The sequence below is a fragment of the Rhinatrema bivittatum genome, chromosome 11 (assembly GCF_901001135.1).
Source record: "Rhinatrema bivittatum chromosome 11, aRhiBiv1.1, whole genome shotgun sequence".
Lineage (NCBI taxonomy): Eukaryota > Metazoa > Chordata > Amphibia > Gymnophiona > Rhinatrematidae > Rhinatrema > Rhinatrema bivittatum.
This window is the reverse complement of record NC_042625.1, coordinates 82,297,953-82,311,961: the sequence shown is the minus strand read 5'-3', so window position 1 is coordinate 82,311,961 and position 14,009 is coordinate 82,297,953. Positions and strand designations below refer to the sequence as shown.

General features: G+C 38.9%; 1 protein-coding gene across 1 annotated transcript in view; it reads left to right on the top strand.

The window, feature by feature from the left end:
• Positions 1 to 13,806, top strand: part of RLF (rearranged L-myc fusion) — a 66,462-nt gene extending 52,656 nt beyond the window's left edge. The window contains exons 7-8 of the mRNA XM_029619231.1: positions 4,205 to 4,346; positions 8,424 to 13,806. Coding sequence (XP_029475091.1) covers positions 4,205 to 4,346; positions 8,424 to 13,175 — 4,894 coding nt within the window. The 3' untranslated portion in view covers positions 13,176 to 13,806. The remainder of the gene's footprint in view (positions 1 to 4,204; positions 4,347 to 8,423) is intronic.
• Positions 13,807 to 14,009: the final 203 nt, after the last annotated feature.

Genomic DNA, 14,009 nt, shown 5'->3' with positions numbered 1-14,009 from the left:
ACCCTGCCTAACAAACTACAATGTACAATTTAAACAAAATGGCTCTTGAGAACGAGAGAAACAGACAGATGGTGGAAGTGAGCCAACTAAAGACGCTGTACCAGAAAAAGGTAGGATTCAAAATATTAAAAAAAAATAATGGTGTTACTAATGGAATCTGAATACATAGGAAAGAGGGAAAAAGAAAGCACGTCTTACAGTGATGAACAGGTGTATATATGCACCGTACCAGTAAGACAGATCTGTATGCATTCAACACAGAGGGATAATCAGTATTGAGAGAAACCTCTGCCAGTCTGAGGTGCATGTGATGTACACAGGAGCCATGCAGAGCAAACATACATAGCACATGAATTACATTTGCAACCATACTTACAGAGATTTACTGCCATATAAACTTCCAAAAGTATTCAGATGAATACTGGCTGTGCAGCAGAATAGTACCATATAGATCTGGCCCTCCCTGTGCCCATATTCAGATAGCCTGGTCCCTTCTGGGTCTAGGCGTTCTTCCTCCTGGTAGAGGGGCTTCCCCTTTACCTCCTGCACCAGAAGGAGGGTCCTGGTTATTTTATCATGGGTTTGAAAAGTTGAAACGTCTCAGCTGATATACAGTGTCTTGTTAAAGTCCTCAAGCCCTTCAACATTTTTTGCATTCTGCAATCTAAAAGTACCCATCAAAATGCATTAAAGTAGGAGTTTTTCATTTATTTATTTTTTATTTATTTTAGATTTATATTCTGCTTTTCGCACTTTTTTCAGCGCTTCAAAGTGAATTACATTCAGGTACTGTAGGTATTTCTCTATCCCCAGAGCGCTTACAATCTAAGGGGGGGGGGGGGTTCATTTTCTATCCCTATCGCACGCGAAAAGTCCCTTTTCGCATGCAATAGCTAGATAGGGGCGGAGTCGGGGCGGCATTGGGACCGGAAGAGGAGGCACTATTGGGTGCAAAAGCCGGCAGCGATAACACCGTGATGGTACAATCGCTGCCTGCTTTTGCAGGCCCGCCCCCTGTCACCGCGGGATTCACAAACCACTGCGATATTAGAAAATTCAGGCCCAAGTTTGTACCTGAGGCAATGGAGGGTAAAGTGACTTGCCCAAAGTCACAAGGAGCGACAGCAGGACTCGAACCCTGGTCTCCTGGTTCATAGCCCACTGCTCCACTCATTGATTGACATTATATACTCTACACTTTTATTGTGAAAGAACAATTATAAAAACATTCCAAAAGTAGTTAAAAAAAAAAAAAAAAGCATGTCTTCTCACCTCGTGACTCAATACTTGGTGGAAGCCACTTTTGCAGCAATAACATGGCCCTGAGTGGTTTAGGATAAATGGCTACTAACTTTACGTAGCAGGATGGTGCAGTTTTTGCTCAGTCTTCTTGGCAGAAGAGCCCAAGCTCTTTCAGGTTGGCTGGGGATGGTCTGTGGACAGTAGTCTTCAAGTCTTGCCAGAGATTTTCCTTTGGATTTAGGTCTGGGCTTTGACTGGGCCACTCAAGGACATTCACCTTCTTTTTGCTAAGCCACTCCATTGTTGCTTTTGCTTTGTGCTGAGGATCATTGTCCTGCTGGAAGGTGAATCTTCTCCCCATTCTTAGGTGTATAGCAGAGAGAAGCAGGTTTGCCTCTGTGATCTGTCTGTAATATTCATCTTTCACTCGATCTTGACAAGTCTCCCTGTCCCAGGTGCTGCTGCAGGTAATACTACAGCCACCATGCTTTACTACAGGGATGAGTTGTGTTTGTTTTATGTCGCACATTGCTTAGCATTGAGACCAAAATGTTTCACTTTGGTCTCATTAAACCACATAAGGGTCTTCCACATGTGTGCAGTGTCCTCTGAGTTTCTTTGCAAACACTGTGGCAGCACATAGGATTTTTCTTCAGCAGCATCTTCCTTCTTGCAGCCCTCCCCTACTACAGGCCATGTTTGTGGCGTAATCTTGTAATTGCTGGAGAGTCCGTATTTCCCCACGGTCTCAGCCAGAGATCTCTGTACCTGTTTTAAAATAATCTTCGGCCTCACTGTGACCTTCCATAGCAGCTTTCTTAACACCATGATTTCTGAGTTGGGATTGTGGCAGTGTCTTAATGGTGCTAAACTGTTTCCACTTTACAACAATAGACCTGACAGTGCCTCAAGGGATAGTCAAACCTTTGAATAACGTTATCACGGAGTTCTTTTGGCAGCCCCTTGTTCTGCATGTTTTGACCTTTGCTTCAAATTCACGTCATACAACAGAAACAGCTTGACTCTTCATGCTGGAGTATTCAGAATAGCTCAGCTACTGTGAATGGATACAGGTGAGCTCTGTTTAACTTATTATAAGCCTTGCTAAGGCTATTTTTTTGAACTGGAGTTAAATTGAGTTTGCTGTGGGAAAGGGTGAAGGCTTGTGTGATCAAGACTTCTTGTTTTTTTATTCTTTTTTTTTGGAATAATTTTTGGAATAACAATTTTTGGAATAATTGTTCTTTCACGCTGAAAGTATATAGTATGTTTTGTAGATCAGTGAGACAAACTGCTACTTTACTGCATTTTGATTTTAGAATATGAAAAATGTATAAGGGTGTGAAGACTTTTTTTTTTTTTTTTTTACAAGGCACTGTATAGCATTGTATTCAAATTTACCTCGTATTCTCTTTATGCCAACACAAAAAGTGGAGCATTTATAGGGTTCATTAGCTATACATATAACTTCTTATGGATTTTCTAATACATAGCCCTATGCTAACTTACTTAGGATGAGAGAGGACCTGCCAAGATACTTCTTTTGTATCTCTGTATTGGGTCTGGTGAACCAGCTACAGGAAGTGGGGAAAGTCATACTACTTTGGTCCTCTACATGAACCCTGAGCCCACTAGCAGGTGAAAAGGAGAGAGGCACTGCTTCCCTTCTTCCGTCCAGCTCCTCTTATGATCCGCAGTCCTTTCCTCCACTTCCTGATAGAAGCCTTTCTCACACAGCTCCAGCACTACCCTGGCCTGGTCTGGCTTAGCTGGTTTAGGAGGCCCTCTGCTCCTCAGGTGTTTTGCTCTTCTCTCTTCTACAGCTGGTTGGCTGGCCACTATCAAGAGGCAGACAGCCAGTATAGAGCCAGTAGATCTCACTCACTACTGCCCAGCCTACGCTTTGTCTCCATGGGGACAAGGTTGCCTGCTTATTCTTCCTTCCACCATTGTGCCCAATGGCTCTTGTCTCCATGAGCCAAACTGCTGCGCCTCCATCTGCCACCGTACACTGTAAGCTGAGCCACCACTTCCTGTATCTGTGGATATGTTCTGTACAGATCCTGGGCTGTTCTGCCTGATGCCCACAGGAATATTGTGCAGGACAGAGGTTTAGATAGAGGGGTCAACTCTGAAATGCAAGGACTACTGGAATATCTGAGCTCAGCAAAATTATCTGCCTCCCCCACATCTTCTCATTCCATTCCGAACAACTGGGACAGCAGAAGCCCATTCTTACTATTTCTAATATGTGCTGCCTGTTCAGCTCAGTATGGAACATCCAACTTAGCAATTATGTTTAAAACTCAAGAACCAGCTGATGTCACTGTCACGGGCCTATAAGGTTTAAAGTTGATTGCGGAGTCAGCACTTTTGCTCAGACCCAAAGAGGAGACAGCAGATGTTAAGAGTTATTGGGTTGGTTTCCTGCCACCCTGATCATTTGTGGGGAAATGAGAAGCTAAATTGGGGAATAGGAAAGGAGATAGATAAATCGTAGGGGTGGGGGTGATATATTTTACTAGCCTGAATGACCTTGATTGTGCTGGCCCTGTTTCATTTTCCCATAATGAATGAAATCCATTGTACATAATAGTGAAATCCAGTTCCATGCTCACATCTCTAAATATATCCTTATTTAGTATAGGCTCCCTATTATACGTTTGTTTCATGTGGTTTATTTTGATACATGCTCTCCCAACTCATTCATCAGTTGGTCCTCTTTCTCTATAATAACCACTTTACTTTTTTCCTAATGTTCCTTTTCTAGCTTATCCAATTCTCCAGTCAGCTTCACATCTGTCTCAGTAGATGTGCCTTTTTCCCCAACCATTTGGTTACATGTAATCTCCTTGTCACCAGGAGATCTACTTAAAATGCAATGCCTGTGACCTCCTCCATGCTTTTCATATTGGATACATTATTTACATAATTATATTCTATTTTACTTCTCTTTCTTTAGGGAGCTAACTCTGTTCTGGAGCAAGTTGCAAAGAAGAATTGATCCTTCTTTAGATTCCTTTCTGGAGAGATGTCGACAGTTTGGTGTCTTAGCTAAAACTCTTCCACATTTATTCTTCTTGATAAGAGTTGTACATGCAGAGGTAAGTAGTTAATCTTAAATGCACTAGTGGGTCTGTTAGGGATAAGATCACGAAGCATGTTCCACACCAGGGCTTACCAAACTTGTCCTGGTGACAAGAAAGCCAGGTGAGTTTTCTACAATGAGTATGCATGAAATCAATTTGCATACATTGGAGATCAAGTATATTCATCATGGATATCCTAAAAACCCGACTGGTTGTTTTTCAGATTCAGAAAGCTCTGGTGTAGAACATCATGTGGCAGAAATCTTAGATGTTGGGTTGTTGTGCTCTGGTGATCTTGCTATAGACCATTATGGCCTAAGGAGGACATTTTTCTTTGAGACTCCTTAGCTTTCTCTCACTTTGCAGAGTGGTTGATACTTTTTGACAGTATGCTGATCAAAATAAAAAAATTTGGCCAAATTGTTTTGTAGAATTTTCAGGGGTTCTGCTTGCTAGCATTGCTTTGTAAGTTTTGCTCTTGATGACTGGAACCTATATTGCAAATGAGCTTATATTTTTAAAAAATGATGGTCATCCCCTTTATCTTTACCAGAAACTCCAAGTTAGTCCTGCTTTAAGTAATGAAAAGACACTAAAATAGTCAAAATTAAAGAGAAGATGAGAAAAGAGTCCCAGGTTAGGAAAAACATTTAACTATTCTTTGTAATTTAAAAACTGGTACAAATTTTTGACTTACTGCTACAAAATTCTTCTTTGCCTTGGGCAAAATCTTTAGCTTCATGATATGAGGCTGGAGAAAAGTAGAATAAGGAGTAATGTTGAGTATAGTTTGTCTTTACAAAACAGAGTGACAGAAAAAAAAACCAGTGGACATGATGGGGCAAAATAAGCATCAGAATTTAGAAAAAGCATGGGACAGGCAGAACGTCTTCTTAGTGGTAAGAGAATGGTTAAAGCAAAAAGTCAATTGAGTCTCTGATTTTGCAATAGATGAAAAAATAATGGACGAATTGGGTGGGCCTGGACAGTTTTCTTTGTATGAATAAATTTCTCTGTTTCTATGAATAAAATAGTGTGGTTGTCATAGTAGTACATTTGAAAGCATGGAAATACAGGCTAACAAAATATAAAGAGACCCCCATTTATTGGACTAACAATACATTTCTTGACTAGCTTTCAAGCATTAACATTTACTACATAAGTTCAAACAACAAACCCAGCCCCCAAACCTTTTTGTTAAAAAGCCTCCCCTCCCTCCATCCCCCAAATCTTACCTTTGGATCTTGGGACTCAAACTGTGTCCTGCAGTGTCATACACCAGCTGAATAGAGGCTGCCATCATTTTGGAGTACAGCACCAGTGGGGCAGAAGCGACTAGGGTTTGACTTCTGCCTCATATGGACTCTCGAGGTCAGGTATGATAGGGAGGGGGAGCAAATGGATTGGAGGGCAAGCCTTAAGGGTGAACTTAAAAAAAAAAAAATTGAGGGGCAGGGTTTACTCGATTTGAGGGGAAGAGGGGGGTTAATAGGTTTGGCTGTCAGCTTTTAGTATGCACTAACATTTTAACACGCAATTTGCAGATAATGCTCATTTATTAAAAAAAAATTAAAAGGGGACAAAACAAACCACCCATCCCTTCACCAGCGTAGGAAAACTAAACGGGAGGAGGAAAAGATACAAAAGTGAAGTACCCCTCCCATTTGATTCAGTATCTGCATTCATTCGCACAGTTTGACTGTTCTGAAAATGAGATCTCTTTGCAGCCTTCAAGGACTGAAGTTCACCATCGTTGGTGTAAACATTGCCGTGTATAGGTGTAGTAGAGTGAGACTTAGTTTAGGGGATGAACATTAAATTATACAAGCATGCTTAACTTTATATTTTCTGAAGTAAATAAGAAATGTATGTGTGTTTGACTTACTAAAGACTTCATGTTGTAAGACTAGGAATGGATAAAAATGTACCTTTAACCACAAAAGAGCTAGTGAGGCTGAGGAAATTAAGAAGAAATAAAACACACAAGATTTGCCAGCTCTATGACCAAAGGAACTTTGTAGTTTTATAATCAGGTTTAAATTCTCCATTGACGATTTGTCTCATGAATTCGCATTGGTAGGTCACATGACGGAAAGATTTGGTACCTGAAGGTCCTAGAGCTTTCTAGAATTCATAAGGTCTTGTGCTGTTAGTCAAAACTGCTTCTTTTCCTGCCTTGCCACAAAGTTTTTGTAGGCCATTACTTTTTTCATTTGTCCTCTTATTTATTTTGTTACTTTCTTATTTTCATTTTTAAATTAGATTTACCTGGGGTAAATCTTCTGGGCACCTCTTGTATCATTATTATTATATTTTGTGCATTTCTTTTCAGCTCAGTCAGAGCCTGCTTCTAATGAGGCTAAGGTCTCATGCCCCTTCATTTGTGGATATTCAGGGTTTCGCCTCATTTTTTTTTTTTGAGCCCTCATGCATTACAGAGATAATCTGTCAGCCAGGGGCCTCAGACTGCCTCTGCTTCTGGAACGTGGTCCATATGTGTCCTGAATCTGGTCACTTTGGGTCACTGTTGAATGATGGCTGGGAAGATTTAACTGCTAGAAGCTTTTCATTTCCCATAGTGTCTCGTTTACTGCTTTTGAGAACCAGTTACTCTACCAGCTGGCACCCAATAAAAAAATCTGATAACTGGCCATCGAGTGATGCTGGGAATAATTTCAGTTATCTCAGATTTTTAGTAGGGTTTGGTACTACACCAGATTTTTTTTTTTTTGCCTTTTGGGCTGGCAAGAGGTTTGTGTGTGTTCATAAAATTATTTGTTGTATTATATATTTGCTCAGGTTGGGGTATGCACGTGTTTCCCAGGCTGGATGATTAGTTGGTCTAAGTTACCTCTCAAACTGAAGAACCCAGATCAATATTAGTCACTAACCTGGCATGTCAAGAAGGATCAATCAGTTCTACGAGACACAGCTTGGGTCATGACTGATCGTTCCTAAATAAGATCACAGTTTATAATTGCCTTGGCAAGGAAGTCATCAGTTAGATCTGAATTAAGTATATTGGGTCTAACTGGCATGACAGTCTAGATCCACTACAGTGGCTTATTTCCATGTGAGACAAGTGCAGAGAAGACACTTAACTTTTTGTTTTTCTATTTACAGAAAAGATTGTTAAAAGATGTTTTATTGAGTGACAGAGGTGGGAAAAATTCTGGACCCTTGGGTTGCTGAAATGTTATTGCTGGCACCTGCTCCATGCATCCATGCTGGGATATATTGAGCAGAATGTTACTGGTGCTGGGCCTTTGTGAGAGAAGTGCCTACCAGTGAGGGCAGGCGTGGGACCACTGAGAGAGAACCACATGCTTGTGTGGCCTCTGCCAAGCCACCATAGGACTGCATGCCAGTACTACTGAAAGAAAATTGTATATTGGTGCAGTCTCTAGCAGGTTGCTTTGATCCTTGACTGACAAATGATAGGCAACTGCAACCTGCTATGGGCCCCTCTGGGCTGCCTGAGTTTGATAGTTATTGGAGATTAGCCACTATGAGAGGGAAGAAAGAAAAATAGAAAAGCAACCCCCCATCAAAATAAACAAAAAAAAAAAAAAGGGAAACACTTCTGGTATTGTTCATCACCATAGCATTTTTAAATGAAATAGCAGATTATAAATTAAATTAAAAAAAAAAACCAAGCATAAAAGCAAAAAATAAAAATAAATACTAAAGAAATAAACATTACCTTGGCTGCCAGATATTTTGTCTGGCACCTAACTTTTCTAAGTATTTTTACATCCCAATTACCTATAAATTGTTTTGCATTAGAACATTGTTACCAAATATAATGTAATACAGTAAATATGCCTTCATTCAACAGGAATCGTGGGTAAGCAAACCTTTGTTTTTTGAGCTGTCGTAGATGTTGCAAACTTTTGAGTGGTTATCACTGCAGCTTGGAAAATGGGTTACATACTTTGTGGTCTGATTTTTCAAGTTTTCTTGCAAAGGTTCAGTATTCAATAAGATGCAGTTAACTCCAAAGCCTATGTGTAGTGGGGGGGGGAGGGGGTGTCAATTTTAGAAAATTATAGCAAGTAATTTTTATTTTATTTTTTTTTGCTTCCCATACAGGCAGAAGAAGTGGGACTTTCTGTTTCTGTGCTTTTGTGCATGAGAGCTCTTCAGATTAAATCAAATGAAAATGATGAAATGAAGACATCTGTGTGCAAGACAATTTCATGCCTTTTATCAGAAGACCTTGAGGTTAAAAGAGCTTGCCAATTAACAGAGTTTTTACTTGAGCCAACTATTGATGCGTATAATATGTTGGAAGAACTCTACCTGCAACCAGATCAAAAATGCGATGAAGAAAATGCTCAGGTTCCAAATTCATTACGTTGTGAGCTTTTGTTGGCTTTGAAAGCCCATTGGCCTTTTGATCCAGAATTTTGGGATTGGAAAACTTTAAAACGCCAATGTCTTAAATTGTTAGGAATTGATGCATCTGAATCTGAAGAGAATGAAAGCTGCAATGAAATGCCTGTTAATGAAGCAGATATTTTAGAAAAACGTTTAAGTGACTATGAAGGTGCTAAAGAACTTCCACGCTTCAGGCACACAGATATAAATCAGCAGATAGATAAAACAAAAGTGAAAAAGCCAGTTGGCTCTTCTGAAAGATACCAGAGATGGCTTCAGTATAAATTCTACTGTGTGATGTGTAAAAGGGAAGTTATAGAGGCTCGAATACTTCATCATTCTAAAATGCACCTGGAAGATGGTATTTATACGTGTCCAGTATGTTTAAAGAAGGTCAAGAAAAAGGAAGCATTTGTGACACACGTAATGGAACATGTAAAAATGCCACTTAGGCAGCAACGGAAGAAGAAGCTTTTGGTGAAGAAAGAACATAGAATCTCAAAATCAAAGAGGAGATTATCTAGCGCTTCTGCAGTAGTTGAGGAAAGCAGTCAGCTATGTGATCAAACCACAAATGACCCACTGGAATATGTTATGTTCAGCCATATAGAAGACTATCACTTACAAGACAAAGACTTGTATCCATGTCCTGGAACAGACTGCTCCAGAGTTTTTAAACAGTTTAAATACTTAAGTGTCCATCTGAAAGCTGAACATCAAAGCGATGATGAAAATGTAAAACACTATTTGGAAATGAAAAACAGGAGAGAGAAATGTTCTTTCTGCAGGCGACATTTCATGTCAAGGTTTCATCTGCAGAAGCATGAAAAAGTACATTTTGGTCCTGATCCTTTTATGTGTGTGTCAATAGGTTGTTTTGCTAGATTTGATTCAGTTAATGCATTACTAAGTCACAAACAAACACATGATGATCTGCGGTATAAATGTGAGTTAAATGGCTGCAACATTGTTTTCAGCGACTTAGCACAGCTGTACCACCACGAAGCTCAGCACTTTCGGGATGCATCATATGCTTGTACTTTTCTTGGTTGCAAAAAGTTCTATTATTCTAAAACTGAGTTTCAGGATCACCTAATAACACACAATCTTAAAGAAAAAGAAAATCAGATAGTCATTCATTCTGACGAATCGACTACAAATGATAAAGAAATCAAAATTGAACAAGTAGATCTGCCTCAGAATTCAGATGTACATGGAGCTCTTACTTTGTTTATGGATCCTGCTAATGATCAAGTAATTCCACAGATTAAAGAGGAACATACCTCTCAAGAAATAAACGAAGCTAACCATCGAACACTTTTAGAGAACCGTGACTCAGGTACATTCAAACAAAAGCAAATTTCTGTAGAATTAATTGGAAAAGGAGAGAGCACTCAAGCTGTCACAAGTACACCAGTATCCAGTGAAAAAAATAAATTGTCTTGTTTAAGAGAAAAGTGTTCTAAGCCTTTAGTTTGCTTTGATGGTAAAAAATTTACATGTGGTTATGAAGGATGTGGTTTTACATGCAAAACTACAAGAATTATACAAAAACATCTTCGTAAGTTTCATCCACAGCATTTCAAAATCCAGAAAAAGTCAAGGGTTGAGACTAAAAGTTTTATCAAGCTATTCAATGACAGTCAAAAGAGCAACTCTACTAAAAAAATTGGTACAGGGACTAAACGTAGTTTCAAAACAAATACTAGTTTTCAAAATAAAAGGATAGCATGCACATCAAATTCCAGACGAAAAAGTGCTCTCAAAAAAGACACAGATCATCTTCCCCAAGAAACCTCACTTTCTCATGATCGTAATGTGCCAGTTACTGAGGATGTCATTTTGGAACTTCTGTCCAGCTTAAAACATTTAAGCCTACAGAACTCTACTAAAAATTGTTCAACACACAGGCCTGTCTCAACACCATTGCAGACTGGTGCTGCATCCCCCAAGCCAGTAAATGAAACTGTATTAAGACCTCATTCTCAAGAGCATCAAGAAAATGTCTCCAGCCAATACCTTATTCAGCTAGCAGCGAAACCCTTTTTTTGTGAACTTCAGGGCTGCACATATGAGTTTGTGACTCGACAAGCTCTGTTAATGCATTATGTTAAAAAACACAATTATTCAAGGGAAAAAGTCCTTCAGTTAAGCAAGTTTAAATATAGGTATTCACCTTTTCAATGTCATATTTGCCACAGTGCTTTTACAAGAAGAACACACCTTAGAATTCATTATAAAAACAAACATCAGTTGAGCAACTCAAAAGTAACAGGCAAGATATTTACTGCTTCCAAATTTTCTGCAAATATGCGCGAGCCTGCTGTCCGCAAACTGAAGAACAGAAGTCGCAGTTACTTAGGCTCTGCTTTTCGGAAGAGGGAAGCCAAAGAGCTGGGAAAGAGAAGTGGCTTCTCTGAACAGCAGCTGAAGCGCGCAATACATCGCCCGTCAAGCCAAGAGTATTACTCTGAAACAGATATTGATTCAATGTCTGAAGAAACCGAGACTAATTTCAGCAGAAAGTCATCTGAGCTTTCGCCGCTTGACAGCCATGCAGATGAACTGGAAGCAAGGGAAGGGAGGGGAAGCAAACGAACTGTTGCAAAGGGAAATCTGTGCTATATGCTGAACAAGTACCACAAACCATTCCACTGTATTAATAAAAACTGCAATTCCTCCTTCACCACTCAGAAAGGTCTGGTCCGTCACTATAGAACTGTGCATCGCTACAACAGAGAACAATTGTGCTTAGAAGAAGACAAAGCAAGAACAAAAAGAGAGTTTGTTAAATGTAAAAAAATCTTTGTCTGTAAATATAAAGACTGTACTAAGCGCTTCATGTGCAATAGAACACTGGCTAAACATGATCGTGATGTTCATAGTCTTGACAATGAAAGTGATCAAAAAGTTCTGTCCTTAACAGAATCTGCAAAGTTTTCTTGTAACCAGCCTAAGGGACTTGCCATGTTTTATACCTGTAACAAGCTGAAACCTCATCAGGTGGAAGACCATAGTGCTGAAGGAGAAATAGAAAATTTTGAAATTCCTTGTGGCTTAAATGGCTGTGATAGACATTTTACACATTACGGTGGTTACTCGCAACATGTATATTGTCAACACAGGGAATATTATGATGATCTCTTTGGGAGACTGGGAGAAGGGGAGGTGGAAGAGGTAGAGGAGGATCTTAAAAGAGATAGTGAACAGGACTGTGTAAAAGAAAACCGTCAATGTGATATAAATCAGGACAAGAAACCAACCAAAAGCAAAGCAAAAACATCTGGGTCAAAACTTAAACGTTTGTTACAGTTTAAAACAAGAGAGGATGCTCAAAATATGTGTTCAGAGGAGATTAAACACACACAGTTTCCTTGCATGGTACAAGGGTGTTTGTCTGTGGTGAAATTAGAAAGCAGTATTGTGAGACATTATAAACGCACGCATCACCTGGAGGCTAGCTATGTGGACAAGCATTATCATAAACTGATCATGTGTGTTAAATATGACTTAGAAATTAAAATGAAACCTTGTTCAGAAAAGAAATTATATTTAAAAAGGAAGAAGGTCATTCACTTTGTACAGAAAAATATGACGCACCCGCCTCAGTTATGTGAAAGTGGTGAGAATGTTATTCAGAATGATTATTGTGTTTCTGAAAGTAAAGAAATTGAAGACCAAGAGACATGTGTAGCGGAGAACAATATGATCAGTGACACAGATGCACTTCTGTGCAGAAACACATTGGACTATAACCACAATTCAAATACAGCTTGTTTTGAAGATTCCCCGCTATGTAAAGTTGAAGAAAGCTTGCATGAATGCAGTGTGAAAGAGAATAAATCAGATTTCTGTGCTTCCCAGTCACCTTTGAAAAGGAAACGTGAGGAAGATGATGATGAACAGAACTCAGAGCATGAGGATAGTACAAGTACTTCACTCAGTGCTTCAAAAGAAAAATATCAAAAACATTCACTGACCAGATCAATTGATTTAAAATCCTTCAAACCAATGGGATTTGAATCCTCATTTCTGAAGTTTATTCAGGAGAGTGAAGAAAGAGACGATGACTTTGATGAAGACATTGAGTGGGAGCAAGCAGAACACAGCCTAACAGATGACATGGAAAATGAGAGAGAAGACGACAATAGTGGGGCATTCAGGACTTTTGCTGATGGGAAACCAGAAATCACTATACCTCAGACGAAAAATGGATCTGCGATACATGAGAAAATTTCAGCAATCCAGCCTTTACTGTCATCGATCGAGTCACCAACTGTACCTTCTTTACAGAACTTAAGGGACATATTGGACAAGGCATTGAATGACTGTGGAGACTTGGCCTTAAAACAACTTCATTATTTACGCCCAGTTGTTGTCCTGGAGAGGTCCAAATTTTCCACCTCTCTTATTGATTTGTTTCCATCAAAAAAGACTGATGACCTTTGTGTAGGAAGCTCATAACTAATAATTTTGTTCATAGTTAGATTGCCTCCAGTATTTAGAAGAAGGAGAGATGATTTCCAATTAATTAACTCTTACAGAGCAGAAAAATGTTTTGGGGGTAGAATATACAGTTTTTAATTCCATGAATGTATTATATCTATGTAGACAGTATTGATAAACATGGTCTCTTCCCCCAGTCATTTTGAAGAAATTGAATGGTCTGCTTTTTTGGTGCTAACACATTAAAATACTGGGGCTTCCTCTTGCAAAATAAATGTGCATGATTGTATATGAAGTAAGTACCAGGGTACTTTGCGCGGTATAAAAAGTTCTTACTTGATTTGAATGTGCGCTTTAGCGTGCTTTGTGTAATATATTGTACACTACAGCATCTTATATTTTTTTGAGTTATGAGTTTCAATAAATTACAGTTTTTCACCCATTTTATTTATGGTACAATAAACTTTCATACAAGATTTTCAGTGTAACCTATGGCGTTTTAAATATTTGCAATATTGCGTGTGGTTATTCTGACATGCAGTATACTTATTCCCGAGATTTTGATCCAAGCAGTGTTGCATTTAGTTACTTAAATGACCTACAGAAACTAATATTTCATGAGACATTTTTCATTAAAATTTTATTAGGATTAAGTTTTGCTTTGAATATTTTTGAATGGTGGGAAAATCAGTAGTGCAATATATGAAATGAAACTGGTAGGCATTTGCTACATAATGTATTTTGTAATCAAAAATAAGATCACTCAAATTTTACAGCAAAAAAAAAAATTGAAAATACAAAGCTTGGTATTTAGTCAAATTAAAGTGTATTTAAAGCTGTCATTTAAGTCTG